This window comes from Equus asinus, chromosome 21 (assembly GCF_041296235.1).
Source record: "Equus asinus isolate D_3611 breed Donkey chromosome 21, EquAss-T2T_v2, whole genome shotgun sequence".
Lineage (NCBI taxonomy): Eukaryota > Metazoa > Chordata > Mammalia > Perissodactyla > Equidae > Equus > Equus asinus.
In genome coordinates this window covers 19,293,487-19,314,469 of record NC_091810.1, presented here as the reverse complement: position 1 = coordinate 19,314,469, position 20,983 = coordinate 19,293,487, and the positions used below count along the sequence as shown (strand labels likewise).

The 20,983-nt window shown below is 39.2% G+C and overlaps 1 protein-coding gene across 5 annotated transcripts in view; it reads right to left on the bottom strand.

The window, feature by feature from the left end:
• RAD18 (RAD18 E3 ubiquitin protein ligase) overlaps window positions 1–19,555 on the bottom strand; it is a 160,038-nt gene extending 140,483 nt beyond the window's left edge. For 4 of the 5 annotated variants that reach the window (XM_014857934.3, XM_014857933.3, XM_014857935.3 and 1 more), the window contains exons 1-2: window positions 19,400–19,555; window positions 15,275–15,356 (exon numbers count right to left, since the gene is read on the bottom strand). In XM_014857934.3, the coding sequence (XP_014713420.3) occupies window positions 15,275–15,356; window positions 19,400–19,546 (229 nt within the window). In that variant the 5' untranslated portion in view covers window positions 19,547–19,555. The remainder of the gene's footprint in view (window positions 1–15,274; window positions 15,357–19,399) is intronic. The other variant, XM_070492601.1, reaches the window with a different exon arrangement.
• Window positions 19,556–20,983: the final 1,428 nt, after the last annotated feature.

The window sequence follows — 20,983 nt, the reverse complement described above, 5'->3', positions numbered from 1 at the left end:
ACATACCCAGGGTGAAAAATCTAAGAGGCCAAAGAACAACTTCCAGGGAAAGCACAATAAGTGGAAAGGTCACACAGGGCCGGGAGTTCTTAAAATTTCTACCGGCCAGTTTGGAGGACCTCACTGAATGTATGGGCATTTGGTAGACACTCCAGAACGTCACAGCTTAGCATGAGAGTGGATTAGCCATACAGAGAGGGTAACGTCAGCAAGATGGCAGAATAGGAGGCAAGACCATCCTTTCCCCATGGAGACACCAATTCACCAACAAAACACGAACGAATTGTAAGAGATCCAGGTACCAGTTAAGTACCTGCACCCCTGGTGAGCACAAAACCAGCCACATTAAAGCAAGAAGGAAATTCATGGCACTCACTTGCCAGAGCCCCTCCCCCTGGCTCAGCACCACATGATGAGAAAGAAACTCCCAACTCCTAGCTTTTCCCTGAGGAGGGAAAGAGAAGAGTGAAACGTACATGAAACATCCAGACTTTCTTGGGGGCTGCCCAAGGGACTGGTTTCCATCTTGCCTAAATCTAAGCACTGACAAGAAAGGGCACCAGGCTGGGAGTCGCTAAGAACAAAGGTGATGATTTGGACTATCACACACTCATGCACCACTACCCCTCCCCTGGGAGAAAGGAGGAGACACACCCATCTCTCAGCTTCTCTCTGGGGAGAAACATGCATCCAATGTTCCAGCTTTTTGGGGGCTCCCAGAGGGACTGGTTTCTGTTTCACCCAACTCAGAGTGCTGATGGGAGCCCTCACATTCTAGATGCCTGGAGACTGCTGAGAACAAAAAACAGTTGGGCAGCTTGCTGCTGTTCCAGAGGACCCACAATAAAGCAGAAAGAGGCCAGTACAGCTCACTGCCTTCTCTTTTGGGGGAGAAAGGAAAGAGCGAAGCATGCATCCAACATTTCAGCTTCCCAAGAGGTTGCCTGAGGGACTGGCTTCTATCTTGCCTGACCTGGAGTGCTGATGCCTGGAATACTCTAGCTGCCTGGGGGCCACTAGGAACAAAAAAGAAACGGGTAGCCTACTGTAGTTCCAGAAGCCCTGCAGTACCACCGATACAAGAGAAAGCAAGAGATTATGAACTAATGAAAAAGAAACTGGCAAAATGTCTCTAGTTGGGAATTTACAACCAAAAGTGCAGAGAAGATGCATCCACAGAAAAGATTTAAGAGGTCCCCAGAATCTCCAGCTGGGCTGACTGGTGACTCTGGGGTGCAGGAGCATCAGCCTTTCCCTTTATGAAGCCAGCCTGTAAAGCCTCTGAGAGGCGGCTGTTTTTTCAAATGCATGGATCCCAAAACAAAGTAACAAGACACATGAAGAAACTGGGAAACATAGACAAAGCAAAGGAACAAAATAAATCTCCCAAAACCTATCCTAAAAATATATATATATGAATTACCTGACAAAAAATTCAACTCAAAATAACTGTCATAAAGGTGATCAACAAGCTAAGGAAAAAGAGCATGAACAAAATGAGAATATCAACAAAGAGACAGAAGAGTTCAGCAGTAGACTTGGTCAAGTAGAAGAAAGAATCAATGAACTTGAAGACAAGTCATCTGAAATTATTCAAAGGAGCAAAAAGAAAAAGAATGAAAAAAGCCTAAGTGACTTATAGGATGCCATCAAAGGGACCAATATACACATTATGGGAATCCCAAAAAGAGAAGAGAGAAATAATGAGGCAGAAAGCTTATTTGAAGAGATAATGGGTGAAAATTTCCCAAATCTGGAGGAAGAAATGGACATCCAGATTTAAGATGCCCAACAGACCCCAAAAAGATGAACCCAAAGAAGATCTCATGAAGACTAAAATCAAATTGTCAATTCGAAGACAAAGAATTTCGAAAGCAGCAAGAGAACAATGACTCATTAGGTACAAGGGAGCCCCTATGAGACTATCAGTGGATTCTCAGCAGTCCCTCAGGCCAGAGAAAGTGGATGAAAGTGCTGAAAGTAAAAAAAAAAAAAAAAAAAAAAAAGACAAAAAAAAACAGTGCAAACCCAAAATCCTCTATCTGCTAAAACTGTCCTTCAAAAATGAAGATTTAGCCCAGATAAACAAAAGCTGACGGAGTTCTTCGCCACTAGACCTGACTTACATGAAATGCTACAGGAAGTCCTTCAAGTAGAAATGAAAAGACACTAGATAGCAACACGAAAGTATGAAGCTCACTGTAAAGCCAAATATGTAGACAAATACAGAACACTGTAATACTGTAATGGTGGCGTGTAACTCACTCTTAACTCTCGTATAAAATTTAAAAGAAAAAAGTATAAAAATAACTATAAAAATATGTTAATGGATACACAATATAAAAAGATGTAATTTGTGACATCAATAACAAAGTGTAGGGGGAAGAGAAGTAAAAGAAAAGAGTTTTTGTTTGCAATTGAAAGTTAAGTTGTTATCAGCTTAAAATACACTGTTATAAATATAGATTTTATGTAAGCCCCATAGTAACCACAAAGAAAATAACCATAGAAGATACACACAAGAAAACAAGAAAGGAATCAAAGCATGTCATTTATAAAATATCCATGATACACAAAGGAAGACAGCAAGGGAAGAAAAGAGGAAGAAAAAAGGTGTAAGACACACAGAAAACAATTAACAAAATGGCAATAGTAAATCTTCCCCTATGAGTAATTAACTCAAATGTAAATAGATTAAGTTCCCCAATAAAAAGATAAATTTGCTAAATGGATGAAAAAGAACAAGATCCAACCATATGCTATCTACAAGAGACTCATTTTATTTATTTATTTTTTGAGGACAATTAGCCCTGAGATAACATCTGCTGCCACTCCTCCTCTTTTTTGCTGAGGAAGACTGGCCCTGAGTAAACATCTGTGCCCATTTTCCTCTACTTCATAGGTGAGACGGCTGCCACAGCATGGCTTGCCAAGCAGTACCATGTCTGCACCCAGGATCCGAACCGTTGAACCCTGGGCTGCCGAAGCGGACCGTACAAACTTAACCGCTGTGCCACTGGGCCAGCCCCCAAGAGACTCATTTTAGATTTAAGGACACACAGAGGCTAAAAGTTAAAGGATGGAAAAGGATATTCCATGCATATGGTTACCATAAGAGAGCAGACTGGCCACACTTAAATCACACAAGATGAACTTTAAGTCCAAAACTGTCATAAGAGAAAAAGAAGAAGATTATGTAATAATAAAAGGGTCAATTCACCAGGAAGATATAAAAACTGTAAATATACATACATATCCAACATGAGAACACCCAAATACACGAAGGAAACATCAAAAGAACTGAAGGGAGAAATAGACAGAAACACACTCATAGTAGGTTCAATGCCTCACTTTCGATAATAAACAGAACAGCCAGATAGATTAATAAAAAGAAAAAAGAGGACTTGAACAATACTATAGTCCAAATGGATCTAACAGACATGTACTGAAAGTCCTAACAAGAGCAGAACACATATTTTCTTCAGGTACACACAGAACACTCTCCAGGAAAGATCACATTAGGTCACAAAACAAGTCTTAACAAATTTAAGAAGATTAAAGTCATACCAAGTATCTTTTCTGACCACAGTGGAATGAAACTAGAAATCAACAGCAGAAGGAAAACTGGAAAATTCACAAATGTGTGGAAATTAAAACATTCCTGAACAGCCAATGGGACAAAGAAAAAATCAAAAGGAAAACCAGAATATATACTGAGAGAAAAGAAAATGAAAACACAACATACCAAAACTTATACAATGCAGCAACAGCAGTACTAAGAGGGAAGTTTATAGCAGTAAATGCCTACATTAAAAAAGAAGAAAGATTTCAAATAAAGAACCCAACTTTACACCTCAAGGAACTAGAAAAAGAAAAAAAATTAAGCCCAAAGTTAGTAGAAGGAAGGAAATAATAAAGATTTAAGCAGAAATAGAGAACAGGAAAAAAAAATCAATAAAATTAAGAGCTGGTTTTTGAAAAGATCAACCAAATTGACAAACCCTTAGCTAGACTTGAAGAAAAAGAGAGAAGACAAATAAATAAAATCAGAAGTGAAAGAGACATTATAACTGATGGCACAAAAATATAAAAGGATTATAAGAAACTGTGAACAATTATATGTCAAAAAATTTGATAACTCCAAAGAAATTAACAAATTCCTAAAAACATAGAACCTACCAAGACTGAATCATGAAGAAACAGAAAATCTGAACAGACCTATAAATGTTGAGCAGACTAAATCAAAAATCCCCCAATAGGGGCCAGCCTGGTGGCATAGTGGTTAAGTTCACACACTCTACCTCAGTGGCCCGGGGTTCTTGTGTTCAGGTTCTGGGTGCAGCCCCACATACCGCTCATCAAGCCAAGCTGTGGTGGCACCCCACATACAAGGTAAAGGAAGACTGGCACAGATGTTGGCTCAGGGACAATATTCTTCATCAAAAAAACCCAACACTTCCCAACAAAGAGAAGCCCAAGACCAGATGGCTTCACCAGAGAATTCTACCGCACATTAAAGGAAGAATTAATGCCAGTCCTTCTCAAACCCTTCATAAAAACTGAAGAGAAGGAAACACATACAAATTCATTTTATGAGGCCAACATTATTCTAATACCAAAGCCAGACAAAGATAATACAAGAAAAGAAAACTATAGACCAATATCCCTGATGAATACAGACGCAAAAATCCTCAACAAATACTAGCAAACCAAATTCAACTACACATTCAAAGGATCATCACCATGACCAAGTGGGATTCATGCCTGGGATGCAAGGATGGGTCAGTATACGAAAATTAATCGATGTAACACACCACATTAACAGAACAAGGATAAAAATCACGTCATCTCAATAGACGCAGAAAAAGCATTTAACAAAATTCAACACCCTTTCATAATAAAAATACTCAACAAAATAATAAGGAAACTACATCAACACAATAAAAGCCATCTATGAAAAGCCCACAACTAACATCATACTCAATGGTGAAAAACTAAAAGCTTTTCCATTAGGATCAGGAGCAAGGCAAGGATGCCCTCTCTCACCACTTCTACTCAACATAGCACTGGAAGTCCCAGCTAGAGCAATTATACATGAAAAACAACTAGAAAAAATCCAAATCACAAAGGAAGAAGTAAAATTATCTCTGTTCACAGATGACATTATCTCATATGTAGAAAAAACTAAAGATTCCACAAAAAAAATTGTTAACATAAATGTATTCAGCAAATAAGTATTTTCAGAAAATATATGTATTCAGCTGGATACAAAAACAACTAAAAAATCAGTTGCACTTCTATAAACTAACAATGAGTAATCCGGAAAAGATATTAAGAAAACAATCCCGTTTACAATAGCATCAAAAAGAATTAAATACTAGGAATAAACTTAACCAAGGAGGCAAAAGATGAGTATACTGAAAACTACAACACTGCTGAAAGAAATTAAAGGAGACACTAATAAATGAAAGACAGTCCATGTTCATCCACTGGACAACTTAATATTGTTAAAATGATAGAAAATGACAAGCAACCTATTGAGTCAATGCAATCCCTATCAAAATCCCAATGGCATTTCTTGCAGAAATAGAAAAATCAATCCTAAAATTCATATGGAACCACAAAGGACCTCAAACAGCCAAAACAATCTGAAAGGCAAATGAAGCTGACACCTCACATTTCCAGACTTCAGAACTTGTTACAAAGCTACAGTAATCAAAACAGTGTGGTACTGCATAAAGAAATACAGACCAATGGAACAAAACAGAGAGCCCAGAAATCAACCCACACATATAAAATCAAATGCTCTTTGACAAGGGTGCCAAGAGGACACAATGGAGAAAGGACAGGCTCTTCAACAAAAGATGGCCGGGAAAACTGGATTTCCACATGAAAAAGAATGAAAACTTAAAACTATAAAGCTCCCAGAACAAAACCAAGGGGAAAAGCTTCATAACATTCATCTTGAGAATGATTTCCTGGATGTGACACCAAAAGCCAAGGCAACAAAAGCAAAAATACACGTGTGATTTCATCAAACTAAAAAGCTTCTGCACAGTAAACAATGAACAAAATAAAAAACAACCTACAAAATAGACAAAATATGTGCAAACCATATATCTGATAAAAAGTTAACATCCAAAATATATAAGGAATGTCTGTAACTCAATAGTGAAAAAAAAAATAACCTGATTTAAAATGGGCAAAGGACTCATTTCTCCAAAGATATACAAATGGCCAACAGGTATATCAAAAGATGCTCAACAGCACTAATCCTGCAGGAAATGCAAACCAAAACCACACGAGATATCACCCCACACCTGTTAGGATAGCCATTATCAAAAAAAAAAACAGAAAATGACAAGTGTTGGTGAAAATGTGGAGAAATTATAACACTTGTGCACTGTTGATGGGAATGTAAAACAGTGTAGCCACTATGGAAAACAGTAAAAAGGCTCCTCAAAAAATTAAAAATAGAATTATCATATGATCCAACAATACCACTTCTGGGTATTTATCCAAAAGAATTGAAAACAGGATCTCAAAGAGAGATTTGCACTCCTGTCTTCACAGCAGCATTATTCACAATAGCAAAAGGTGGGTGCAAGCCAAGTGTTCAACAACAGATGAATGGATAAGGAAAATGTGATATATACATACAATGAAATATTATTCAGCCTTAACAAATAAAGAAATCCTGTCATAGGCTACAACATGGATGAACCTTGAGGACAGTAAGCTAAGTGAAACAAGCCTAAAGCAGAAGGACAAATACTGCATGATTCTACTTACATGAGGTATCTGGTCAAACTCACAAAAGCATAAAGTAGAACAGTTGTTGCTAAGGCTGGGAGTTGGGGGGAATGCAGAGTTGCTGTGCAATGGGTATAGAATTTCAGTGATGCAAGATCAAAAAGTTCTAAAGATCTGCTATACAACAATGCACATATAGTTAACAATACTGTATTGTACACTTAACAGTTTGTTAATATGGGAGATTTCATGTTATGTGTTTTTTACCACTCCTCCCAAAAAAATGCCCTATAAAAAAAGGCTATTGTAGGGGCCGGCTGGGTGGTGCAGCGGTTAAGTGCACACGTTCCGCTTCGGTGGCCCGGGGTTCACTGGTTGAGATCCCAGGTGCAGACATGGGACTACTTGGCAAGCCATGCTGTGGTAGGCGTCCCACATATAAAGTAGAGGAAGATGGGCATGGATGTTAGCTCAGGGCCAGTCTTCCTCAGCAAAAAGAGGAGGAGTGGCAGCAGATGTTAGCTCAGGGCTAATCTTCCTCAAAAGAAAGCTATTCTACACCCACCCTAACAAAGCTTAAAAACAAAACTTGACAGGATCAAATCTGATAGGCAAGTAACTTAACTGCCTGCCAATAACAAAGCCCAATACTCCAATAAAGTACATAACAAATCTAGACTCTCAAAAATGTAAACACTACAATGGCAAGCATCCAATCAAAAATCATCAGACACACAAAGAAACAAGAAAATGTGGTCTATAGTCAGGAAGGGGAAAAAAAGAATCAATCAATAGATACAGACTTAGAAATGACAAAGACAGTGGATGAGCAGACAGAGAGGTAAACCAGCTACCAGAAATAAGTTCAATATATTCAAGGATTAAAATACACACACCTACACATAAACCTAATGAGGAAAGAAATGGAAGATACGTAAAACGTGAAATTTCTAGGGGCTGGCCCAGTGGCATAGTGGTTAAGTCTATGCACTCTGCTTTGACAGCCCAGGGTTCGCCAGTTTGGATCCTGGGTGAGAACATGGCACCACTTGGCAAAAAGCCATGCTGTGGTAGGCATCCCATGTATAAAGTAGAAGATGGGCATGGGTGTTAGTTCAGGGCCAGTCTTCCTCAGCAAAAAGAGGGAGATTGGGAACAGATGTTAGCTCAGGACCAATCTTCCTCACCAAAAAAAGAAAGAAATTTCTAGAGACAATCAATACAATAACTGAAATGAAAACTTCACTGGATGAGACTAACACCTGATGAGACACTGGAGAATAAAAGATCAATAAACTTGAAGTCACAGCAATAGAAATTATCCAAAATTAAGCACAGAAAGGGGAGGAGGTGAAAAACAAAAAAGAATGTCTGTAGGTAAATATCAAGCAGTTGAATTAAGTGTAATTAAGCTCAAACAAAGTATAATTAGAATTGGGGTGGGGCATGAAGGTGTGGGTGTGAACAGAAAAATATTCAAAGATAAAAGGGCTAAAACTTTTCCAAATATAAACTCACAGATTGAAGAAACTCAGTGGACCCCAAGCAGGACAACCATAAAGTAAACCACAATAAAGGACATTACAAATTTCTAAAAACCAGTGATAAAGAGAAAATCTGAAAAGCAGCCAGAGGAAAAATGGCACATTATATACAGAAAGCTATAAACAAGAGAACCACATCTGGTTTCGTCTGAAACCAATATAGTCAGAAAACAGTAGAATGACATTCTGAAATGAAAAAAAAAAATGTTAACCTTGAATTCTATCTGTATCCATTGAAATCATCCTTCAAAAAGCAATGAAATAACTTCGTCGGACAAACAAAAGCTGAGAGAATTCTTTAGCAGCTATCTGTACTACAAGAAACGTAGCAGAGAGAATAAAAATGATACCAGAAGGAAACTCTGATATATACAAAGAAGAGTATCAGAAATGATAAATATGTGGGTAAATATAAAAGACATTTTATTCATTTCTTAATTTATTTAAGAGATAATGGACTGGGGCCAGCCCAGTGGCGTAGGGGTTAAGTTCACAGACTCTGCTTCGGTGGCCTAGGGTTCAGATCCTGGGTGCAGTCCTACATACCACTCACCAAGCAATGCTGTGGCAGCATCACACAGAAGAGCTAGAAGGACTTACAGCCAGGATATACAACTAGGTACTGGGGCTTTGGGGAGAAAAAACAAAAAGAGGAAGATTGGCAACAGATGTTAGCTCAGGGCCAATCTTCCTCATCAAAAACCATACCTTTAAAAAAGAAAAAGATAAGGGACTGTTCTAACATAAATATAATAACAATGTATTGTGGTGTCTATAACATATGCACATGTGAAAGACAACAATAGGATGACAGGAAGGGGTAAAAGAAGTACACAACTGTAACAGTTTTAATTCTTTTTTTTTGTTGAGGAAGATTAGCCCTGAGCTAACCACTCCCAATCCTCCTCTTTTTGCTGAGGAAGACTGGCCCTGAACTAACACCCATGCCCATCTTCTTCTACTGTATACATGGGACCCCTGCCACAGCATGGCTTTTTGCCAAGTGGTGCCATGTTCGCACCCAGGATCAGAACTGGCGAACCCTGGGCTGCTGAGAAGCGGAACGTGCAAACTTAACTGCTGCGCCACCGGGCCGGCCCCCACAACTGTAACCGTTTTACACTCTTCAGGTGGCATAATTTTGTTTGAAGGGAGAGTGTAATAACTTAAGATGCATATTTTAAACCACTAAAATAATAAAACTAACAAGTTCATCGTGAAAAAGATTTAATACTTTAAAAAATGTTCAATTACTTTTTTAAAACGCAGGAAGAGAGAAAAGAATAGATGGACAAACAAAAAGCAAGGTAGTACATCTAAATCCAGCTTTATCAATAATTAACTTCCTGCAATGATGGAAATGTTCTATATCTGCACTGTCCAATACAGTAGCCACTAGTCACATGTGGCTATTCAGCACTTGAAATGTGGCTAATGCAGCTGAGAAACTAAAGTTTTAATTTTATTTAACTTAAATTCACTTTAATAGCCACACACACCTAGCAGCTACTATATTAAATAGGTCTAAATATTCCAAGTAAAAATAGATATTGCCAGAATGAATTAAAGGGCAAGACTCAAATATACGCTGTCTAAAAAAGCTCAATTTAAATATCAAGACACAGGTAGGTCAGAAGTAAAAGGATGGTTTATGGACAGCTAATATTCGACAAGGGAGCGAAGAGCATACAACAGAGAAAGGAGAGTCTCTTCAATAAATGGTGTTGGGAAAACTGGACAGCCACATGCAAAAGAATGAAAGTAGACCAGTACCTTACACCATGCACAAAAATCAACTCAAAATGGATTAAAGACTTGAATGTAGGACCCGAAACCATGAAACTTCTAGAAGAAAACACAGGCAGTACACTCTTTGACACTGGTCTAAGCAGCATCTTTTCAAGTCCCATGTCTGACCAGCCAAGGGAAACAAAAGAAAAAAATGAAGAAATGGGACTACATCAAACTAAAAATCTTCTGCACAGCAAAGCAAACCATCAAAAAACTGAAAAGACAACCTAACAATTGGGAGAAGATATTTACAAACAATATATCAGATAACGGGTTAATATCCAAAATATACAAAGAACTCATACAGCTCAACAACAAAAAAACCAACAATCCAATTAAAAAATGGGCAAAGGATCTGAACAGAGATTTCTCCGAAGAAGATATACGGATGGCCATCAGGCATAAGAAAAGATGCTCAACATCATTAGCTATCAGGGAAATGCAAATCAAAACTACAATGACCTCACTCCGGTCAGAATGGCTATAATTAACAAGACAGGAAACAACAAATTTTGGGGAGGATGTGGAGAGAAGGGAACCCTTGTTCACTGCTGGTGGGAGTGCAAACTGGTGCAGCCACTATGGAAAGCAGTATGGAGTATCCTCAGAAAATTAAGAATAGATCTACCATATGATCCAGCTATCCCACTGCTGGGTATTTATCCAAAGAACTTGAAAATGCAAAGGCATAAAGATACTTGCACCCCTATGTTCATTGCAGCATTATACACAACCTAGGTGCCCATCAAGGGACGAATGGATAAAGAAGATGTGGTATTTATACACGATGGACTACTGCTCAGCCATAAGAAATGATGAAATCTGGCCATTTGTGACAAAATGGATGGACCTTGAGGGTACTATGCTGAGTGAAATAAGTCAGAGGGAGAAAGTCAAATACCATATGATCTCATTCATAAGAAGAAGATAAAAACGACGACAAACAAACACATAGCACTGGAGATGGGACTGGTGGTTACCATAGGGAAAGAAGGGAGGGGGGAGGGCAAAAGGGATGATTAGGCTCACATGTGAGGGGATGGACTATAACTAGTTTTTGGGTGGTGAACATGATGTAATCTACACAGAATTCGAAATATATGATGTACATCCGAAATAAATAAATAAATAAAAAGAATTAAAAGGATGGAAAAAGAAAAAGATAAACCATACAAACATTAATCTTAAAGAAGTGGGAGTGGCTACACTAATACCAGAAAAAAGACTTCAGAAGAAGGAATATGACCAGGGATAAAGAGAGACATTTCATGATAATGGAACAGTCAATTCATCAAGTAGATAAAATATCTGTAAGTGTGTATGCACCTAATAAAACTGTTTCAAAATACATAAAGCAAAAACCTAGAAAAGTGAAAGGAAAAATAGACAAATTCACAATTATAGTTGGAGATTTCAACATTCCTCTCTTCATATAGACAAAATAATAGAGAATCAATACAGACACAGAAGACCTAAATAGCACTATCAACCAACTTGACCTAATTGACGTTTATAGAACATCTCACCCAACTACAGCAGAATAGGTATTCCTTTCAAGTATACACAAAGCGTTAACCACAAAAGACCTATGCCGGGCCATAAGACAAGTTTTGGAGATTTTAAAGAACTGAAATCAAACAAATTAAGTTCTCTGACCAGAACATGATTAAATTAGACATTAGTAACAGGAAGATATCAGGAATATTCCCAAATATTTGCCAATTAAACGGCGGATTTCCAAATAAGTCATAGGTCAAAGAAGAAATCAGAAAAGACATTGGAATATATTTAAACTAAATAAAAATGAAAACACACTTATCAAAATTTGTGGGATGCAGCCAAAGCAAGGCTAAGGGGGAAATTTATAGCTTTAAAAGCTTATATCAGAAAAGAAGAAAGGTCTAATGTCAAAGATCTCAGCTTCTATTTTAAGAAGCTGGAAATATAAGAGCAAATTAAACTCAAATAAGTAAAGGGAAGGAAAGAAACAATAAAGATAAAAGAGTATAAATCAATGAAACACAAAAAGATAAAATATAGAAAACAATGACCCAAAAGCTGGTTCTTTGAAAAGAGCAATAAAATTAATAAGCTTCTAGCTAGATCAATCAAGGGAAAAAGAGAAAATACACATTTCCAGTACATAAATAAAGGGGGACATTACTACAGATCCTCCAGATGTGAAAAGCACAATAGGAAATAGTATTAAAAAAAAAAACACTATGCCAATAAACTCAACAGCTTAGATTAAATCAATAAGTTTCTTGAAAGGAATTCAAAGCTGTTCTAATATTCAAAAATCAATCAATGTAATTAATCATATTATAAAATAAAGTAAATCATATGAGCATTTCCATAGATGCAGAAAACAAACTTGACAAAATTAACACCCATTCGTGATTTAAAAAAAATTTCTCAGCTAATTAAGAGCATAGAGGAACTGCCTCAACCTCATAAATTTATGAAAATGTATTAAGAATATGATAAAACTTATAGCAAAGAATCTACTTAAAAGACTGAATGCTTTCCCTATAAAATTGGGAGTAAGAAAAGTACGTCCACCACACTACTTCTGTTTAACACTGCACTAGAGGTACCAGCCTGTGTACACGAAGAAGAAATACAAGGCATACAGATTAGAAAGGAAGAAGGAAAATGTCTTTACTCACAGATGACATGATTGTGTATGCAAGAATTCCTAAGGAACAAAAAAAGATGCTGATATTTAAAAGTCAATTTAGCAAGATCACAAAAGGTCAACACAAAAAAATGTATTTCTATGTGCAAGATCTGTGCACAGAAAACTGTAAACAACATTGTGGTGAGAAATTAAAGAAAAGCTAGAGTGGAGGGATATACCACTTTCCTATATTGAAGGCTCAACACTGTTAAGATGTCAATTCTCCCCAGACTGATCTCTAGATTCAGTGCAATCCCAATGAACACCTTCACAGGCTTTTTTGCAGACACTGACAATCAGATTCCAAAATTTATATGGAAATGCACATAAAATGCAAAGATCCTAAAAGAATCAAAATAATTTTGATAAAGAAAAACAAAGTTGGAAAACTTACAATGCCTAACTTCAAGACTTACTCAAAGCTACAGTAATTAAGACAGGGTGGTATTAGCACAAGGATAGACATACAGATCAGTGGAACAGACAAAGAATCCAGAAACAAATCCACACAGGATTCCCTGAGGCCATACTGAGTGAGATGGGGAAAACTCTATCAAGTGATAGAAATGCTCAATATCTTAATTGTAGTGGTTACATGGTACATACATTTGTCATAACTCATTGACACTTGTGCACTTGACTTTGCACTTAAAATGGATGCATTTTACTATATGTAAATTATACCAAAAAAGATGTGTTTAATACACATTTAGAAACAATCTCCACAACTGACCTTGGTTACTAATGTGAACCTGTCTAAAAGGAAACTAACATTTATTAAGAGCCTATAATGTGCCAGGCACTGGGGTCTGCACATTAAATTCTCACAGTCATTTTCTAAGGCAGAAATTACTTACCAGATTTTTACTTTTGAAGAAATGTTGGGCATTTGCAAACTAACCCGCCTAGTAAGTGAGGGGTGAAGGTGAAGCCTGAATATATTTCTAACGCCCGTGTTGCTACAACCGCCAGCCTCTCATTACATCTTGTCTATAGAGAGCTATTACTATCCACTAAAATAATTTTTCAAATCTAACTTTTTTTTACATATGTTTTTGCATGTATCTGTCTTTTTTTGGCTGGGAAAGCTAACGTTGCTCATTGTCCTCTCTTTTTTTTTCCCCTTCTCCCCAAAGCCCCAGTACATAGGTGTATATTCTAATTCTAAGTCCTTCTAGTTCTTCTATGTGAGCTGCCACCGCAGCATGGCTACTGACAGATGAGTGAGTGGTGTGGCTCTGTACCTGGGAACCAAACCTAGGCCACCAATGCAGAATACACTGAATTTTAACCACTAGGCCATCAGGGCTGGCTCATAACTTGTTGGGTTTTTTGGTTTTTTTTTTTTTTTTTTTTTTGAGGAAGATTAGCCCTGAGCTAACTACTGCTAATCCTCCTCTTTTTGCTGAGGAAGCCTGGCCCCGAGCCAACATCCATGCCCATCTTCCTCTACCTTATATGTGGGACACCTACCACAGCATGGCTTTTGCCAAGCAGTGCCATGTCTGCACCCGGGATCCAAACCGGCGAATCCCAGACCGCCGAGAAGCGAAACATGTGCACTTAACTGCTATGCGCCACTGGGCCAGCCTCTGTTTTTTTTTCTAACTTTCCAAGACAAATCAACTTGAAAATAGAGAACAAGAAAAATCACGAGCCTAGATTATCCATAAACTGGATGTCCAGCTCCTGAAAAATGACAAGGTCACCCCTAAGTGCTAAATACCTCAAGCTATAGTAATACATACTAGACTCAAAGAGAACTACACACATATTGCCATATATGAGCCTTCCCAGCATTACACAGCAAATTAAGTGATAAACTGTCTATAACACTCTTCACTGGTAGAATTCTCCCACTGGGATTTTTAAACTTTGAAATTCTATACCAAGGACTACTTAGTTGAACTACCTATCTGTTATCCTATTAATAACAAAAATTCTCAAATTTAACATCTAAAAGTGCTTAGCAAATAAAGAACCATATATCATGACCAAAACCTTTATGGCCATAAATGTTACAAAAGGCATAAGAATATCCAGGAGGGAGGTGATAGAAAATATAGGATTCTTATAAAGAACTTCGATATTCAAGGGGCCAGCCTGGTGGCACAGCAGTTAAGTTCGCACATTGCGCTCCAGCAGCCCAGGGTTTGCCAGTTCAGATCCCAGGTGGGGACCTATGCACCACTTGTCAAGCCATGCTGTGGCAGGCATCCCACGCACAAAGTAGAGGAAGATAGGCACTGATGTTAGCTCAGGGCCAGTCTTCCTCAGCAAAAAAAGGAGGACTGGTGCCAGATGTTAGCTCAGGGCTAATCTTCCAAGAAGAACAAAAAAACTTCAATATTCAAGAGGAAGGTGGTAGAAAAGATCTTCTGAAAACTTGAAGACAGAGGGGCTAAATGTGAGATATAAATATGTATATTTATCTTTGGTATTAAATTAACACTACCTTACATAAAAAACACATTTTTATTATCTCACAGACACAACACATACTTACAGTTATGTGAACACTGAGGAATCATCATTGCAATGTTGAAATATTCAAAGCAAATTCCACACCGCAGCAAATCATCTATTGTCTGAAACGCAAAAATGCATATATACCTATCAGAAAGACACCAAGGTTGGAACGTATGCCACAGAACTCCTTCTCCATACCCTAAAAAGTAATTTAGTAATACGTCTTTGTCAACTAGACAAACTCAAAAGCTAACTCCACGTAAACTGCTGGGGATCTTGACAAACAGAGAAAAACCACCCCCATGTGACTTACACATTCAAATCTCAGGTTACCCCAAATGCTCTCGACAGACAAAGCCGACACTGTACAGATTCCTGTTCATACAGTCAACCTTTCACAAAAGGTCTGCTCTCTTCCTGCTCCACTTCCCATGTGTTTCCAGCTCTGACTCCCAGCCTCCTCTTCAGACCCTACTCCCTGGCCCACAGCCACTGTTGGGTGGAAGGTACCAGTAGCCATTCACCACAGACGTTAAGGACCAAATCAGAGAACACCAAAGCCAAACATTAGAAATTACCTAGGTAAAACCCTTATTTGACAAATGAATAAACATGTATCCAAAGCTGACACACACACTGGGCACGAGTCAAGCCAGGACTAAACCTCCCTTCTCCCTACCAGCAGTCAGTCCAGTGCTTTCTGCACAGTACTACACATTACTACACGGTGCAGCCCAATGAGGAAGCCGTGGGAAGAGCAGAGCCAGTGTCTGCAGAGGGAGGTGAAGAAATAGACCACCTGGCAAGTCAGACAGATGTCAACCTGGAATGCAACCCAAACAGGAAAGGATCTGTCCTCGCAGCCTAAAACCTTCGAAACCATTTCAAATAAAATGTTACTCCATTCAGATATTTAAGAGGAAAAAAAAAAAGAGGGAGCTCTCTTGTGTACTGATATGGAAAGACTACCAAGATAAGTGAAAAAAGGAAGTAGGGTACAGACAGTACACATGGTATGCTACCTTTTGTTAAAAAGGGAGGGAGAATAACAATGTATTCTATTTTTATCCTGTATATATAAAGAAATTCTGAAAAGACACTCAAGAAAGTAATAAATAATGGTTACAGGGGTCAGGAAACTGGACAGATGAGGGACAAGGTGGGAGGGAGACTTTTACTTTTCTTTCACGTAGTTTTTGAACCATGTGAGTATATTATCTAAATTTTAAGAATACAAACAAAAAAAGACTAATGTCACCAATAGTCCATATAATGAAATATTACATAGCCATTAAAAACAAAAAAAGACATGCTTTCAAAAATAATTAATGCCATGGGGAAATGTTTTTGTGCTTTAATGGAAACTTAAAAAAATGAGAGAAAAAGCTACAATAATATATAATAATAGAACTATGTTGTTGAATCTCCATAACAATCTTAGCAAGTCCATAGCATCTGTATCCCAATTGTGCAGACAAGCCCTGTAGAGCTTATAAGTGGTTGGATCAAACCCAAGAGGTTGACTCCAAAGTGAGCCCAAATTCCAAATGCATAAACACCCTGCAGATATGTGTGTGCATGAGCAAGAAAAACTGAAGGAAAATAAGAGAAAACGTTCAACAGAGGTTATCTCTGGATGGGAGGAGGATGGGTAATTTTCATTTTCCCCGTCATCTTACTCTGAATTTTAATTTTTTGCTACTCTATACACATACTACATTTATAATTTGTCAAAAACAGAAATTTTGGTTACAATAAAACCAAAGAAATAAACATTAAAACGCCAAAATCTACCATTATTTTGGATGGTAAGCTACCAGTGACACAAAAAGCTGGACTGTATTGAAGATCAATTGAAAGTAGAGACAGGAGAGGAGGCCAGAGCCCTGGCATCGGGTCTATTGTTCTCTCTTCTCTATAACCCTCCTCTTCTGGAGGAGCAGTGGCTCTGACAGATCTGCTCACCAAGATCTGTGCAAGGTGACACTGCATCAAATGAGCTATAACATTCTTGTATAAATTTCCAGTCATGCCATTTCAAGACAGTAAAATGCATACCACATGTGCCTCAACTAAAAAAAAAAAAGGCTGAATAGAGAGTGGTCAAGCAGATGCCCCAGGATTTCTCTAACTGAGAGAGAGAAAGTGGAAGGAGGAAGTGGGTAATGGGTGAAAAGACTAAATAATTACAGCAAAGGCTCTTAAGTTTTTTGGGTCACAGATCCCTTTGAAAAATGGATGAAAACTATAGACTTCTCAGAAAAACATACGACATAGACAAAAATTTTATAAATAACTCCAGATACCAAAGTCTTTCCATGGATCCTAGGTCAGGAACTACGGATTTGGGAGTCAGATTTCTACTGAATATAAAAAAGAACTTCAAACAGAGCTACTTCTGGGAGCAGCTAGTGTTTGTCCCTGGAGGAGTTCAAGCAAAAACTAGATGAGAAATTGGCAGATATGTTATAAAAGGGATTAAAACACTGGAGAGCGCTGGCTTTCCAACCTTAAGATTCCACAATTCTAACATGGGCTTAATCAACTTCATCACTGAACCCCCTCTGGTGCTGAACCCTATTAAGCGCTGTGGTGAGACAGCAAAGCCAGAGAAGACCTGGAACCTGCCTCTATAGAACACTGTGGAATCTATAAATCCATGAAATATGCTCACATCTACAAAGCAGGTAGCTTTACAAATTACAAAGCTTTCACTTCACAACAACAAATAAAAAGGGAGAAATACTCAACGTTAAACATGTTAAGTGCTAATAATAATAATAAAGATATATAACTGAAGGCTTACTCCCTTCCAGATACCTTCAGTCAATTACCAAATAATTTCTGAGCATCCACTATGTGCCAGGCGCTCTGTTAAGCACAGTGAAAAAAGACAAACAGGATCCCTATCCACATACATCAATTCATTTAACCAACCCTATAAACTGTTTTATTTTTGTCTCCAGTTTATAGCTGAGGAAATTCAGGCTCAGAGGTTAGGTAATTAACTCACCATCACACAGTTAAACAAGAGGCAGAGACCAGATTTAACCCACAACCACTGGCACTCAAATCTCTGCTCTTCTCCACTGCAGCTTGGGGCCAAGCCCACCACAACTTCAAAACTACAGTTTTCTTAAGTCCTTCCACAACGTCAGCTTTTCACCACGGGGATATCTCAAGTCCTCAAGCACTGTAGATGACAGTGATGACAGCAGGAAAAACAAGGCCTAATACTTACTTTAATCTCTCCCAAGTCCCTTACTTAATCCTCAAAATCAGCCTTATGAGTCAGTGGGACAGATACAATTCCCAAGTTTACAGAAACTGAGGAACAAAAGGAGAAAGTGATCTTCCCCACAGCCACAAACAGAAATATCACACAGCAAGGAGAAAGACCAAGCAACGGAGTCCTAGTTAACGCAGCCAAGTGTATTTGCTCTTAACCAAACCCAGCAGGAACCCAGGGCTCAGCACTAACGTAAATGGAAACTGGTATGACTTGCTAAAAACGAAGTAGCCACAAAAATAAGTGTTAAGTGAAATAATTCGGTGAAATAAAAGGCTAGCGCTGACTCTGAGTCCTGATCTCTTTGAGAGAGAGCGATGCACAACTGTTAGGAGTTAGGCCACATCAGGGAGGAGTCAGGACCAACCAGCGCTAGGCTTCAGGAGGGTAATTAGAAGAAATCAAAGAGAATGTAAAGGAGACCACCTGCGTAGCTAGGGGATTAAATAAACGTTATCTGATGCAGGGTCCACCCGAAATCACGTCCGGTGTCACTAGGAGAAATTCTCAACTAACGTACCGCGAGAGTTTACAGAACGCTCGGCACACATTAAGCCTTCAGGGAGGATTAGCTGTCATGTCGTTTTCAGTGTTCAGAGTAACTGTTTTTCTCGAGGTCGCTGTTATGGCTGCTGCTGAACCGCAGAATACCCGACTCCACATGACGGCCAACTTCAACACACCATACGGGACCGAGGCCTGCCCCCGTTACTTCTCAGGGGAGGAAACTGAAGCCCAGAGCCAGGCAGTCGGCAAGCGGCAGAGAAGAGCCGGGTACCCAGGCCCAGCTCGCGCCTCGCCCTTTCTCCGCCTCAAGGCGGGGCAGGCTTCCCGTGGACACCTGGGCGCCCCCAACCTCCCCGAGGCTCTCACCTTCATGACTGCCAGGCCTGGAGGCCACCGAGGCTCCGCCAGGGAGTCCATGGTCTCTCCTGAAGAAGCTGGAGGGTCCGCCATCCACTGGCCTCCCGCGCTCCACCGCCACTCGAAATTCCCCGCGCTACTGAGATACGTAAGCATTCCGCGACGCGCCCAAACCGTGCGCGATGTCTGCCGGGAGTTGTAGTACGTGGGCGGAGCTCAGCCAACGATGCTCTCACTGCGCACGCGCCAGACTTCTGTCTGGCCTCTCTTGGCAGAACGTGAGTGGTTAAAAAACCCACTTCCGGTTTTGTACCAGACCATTGACAAATAAATACCTGTAGAGTGTTAGGAAAAGACATAGAGGAATGAAACTAAATCCAGGCTTTGCAAATCTTTCAAGGTCTAGGCTCCTGCCTCCTCCTTCGGGGAGCCTTCCCTGATTGCTGTAATGATCTATCCCTGTCCTGAGCAGGGTTTTTCATGCTCTAAAGAATAGAGCAGGGGTCTATTCGTTCATCTCACCTCGTCACGGCACAAGGAGGTAGGTATTCTCATTGTTAGTTTACACAGGAGGAAGTTTCGGCTCAAAAACGTGAATAGGGTTTCCTTGCATCGCACATTGTCACTGACCAGACTGCAAATAGGGTCTCAAAACTTTAAATGGGATCTCTTTCTTTTGTGAAGTTAAAATTTTAATTTAAAGTTATTCCTTTTCTTCAGAGATAACCACCATAATTTTATGTAGCCTTCCAGATATTTCCTATTCAGATACATAGATGTGGTTTTTTCCACAAATTTATTTTACTAAATGCATAGCTGTGTCAACTTGAGTTTTTCTATTTGTTTACTTAACCATATGTCTTGAGACCTCTCCATGTTAATAAAAATAGATCTCCCTCTTTTTAAAAATATTATTTTTAATAGCTGCACAGTCCATAATAGACATGCAATACAATTTATCTACTCCCCTACTGAGGAACATTTAAGTTGTTCTCAGTTTTTCACTATTGCAAAGAGTTGCGATGAACACACGATGTATATAAATCTTGGCACACTTGAGCCAGGATATCTGGGAGATGATTTCCTATAAATGGAACTACTAAGTCAATTTGGGTGCTCTTTTAAAGCTGTGCCAGCTAGCACTATACGATTTTCCAAAGAGGCCGTCCCAATACATTTGCATTCTCGCCAAGCGAGAATCAGAGTACCCGTCATCGAAAGGTGAAGCGCTGACCAGCACACCCCCTAGCCTGTCCACTGGACTCAGCACTCGTCCACTGGACTCAGCACTCGTCCACTGCCCGGGTGGACTCCATTGCATCGCGTCTCATGCGCAGCAAGTCAGCAGTTACGGTGCTCCGGGCAGATCCCTGTAACTTGCCACTGCCACCTCAGGTACTTCATGCACTCATTCATTCAACAAATATTTTTCTAAGTGCTTCTTGCATTGGCTGGGCACTCGAGCTTCCCCGTGAAGTAGGCAGAGGTGAGGTTGTTACTGCCACTTTCCAGACGAGGACGCTGAGGCTCAGAGAGGTTAAGGCTTCGTTCCTATGGGCTCTCTTCATAAGGAACCTCCGGCCCCTGAGCCAG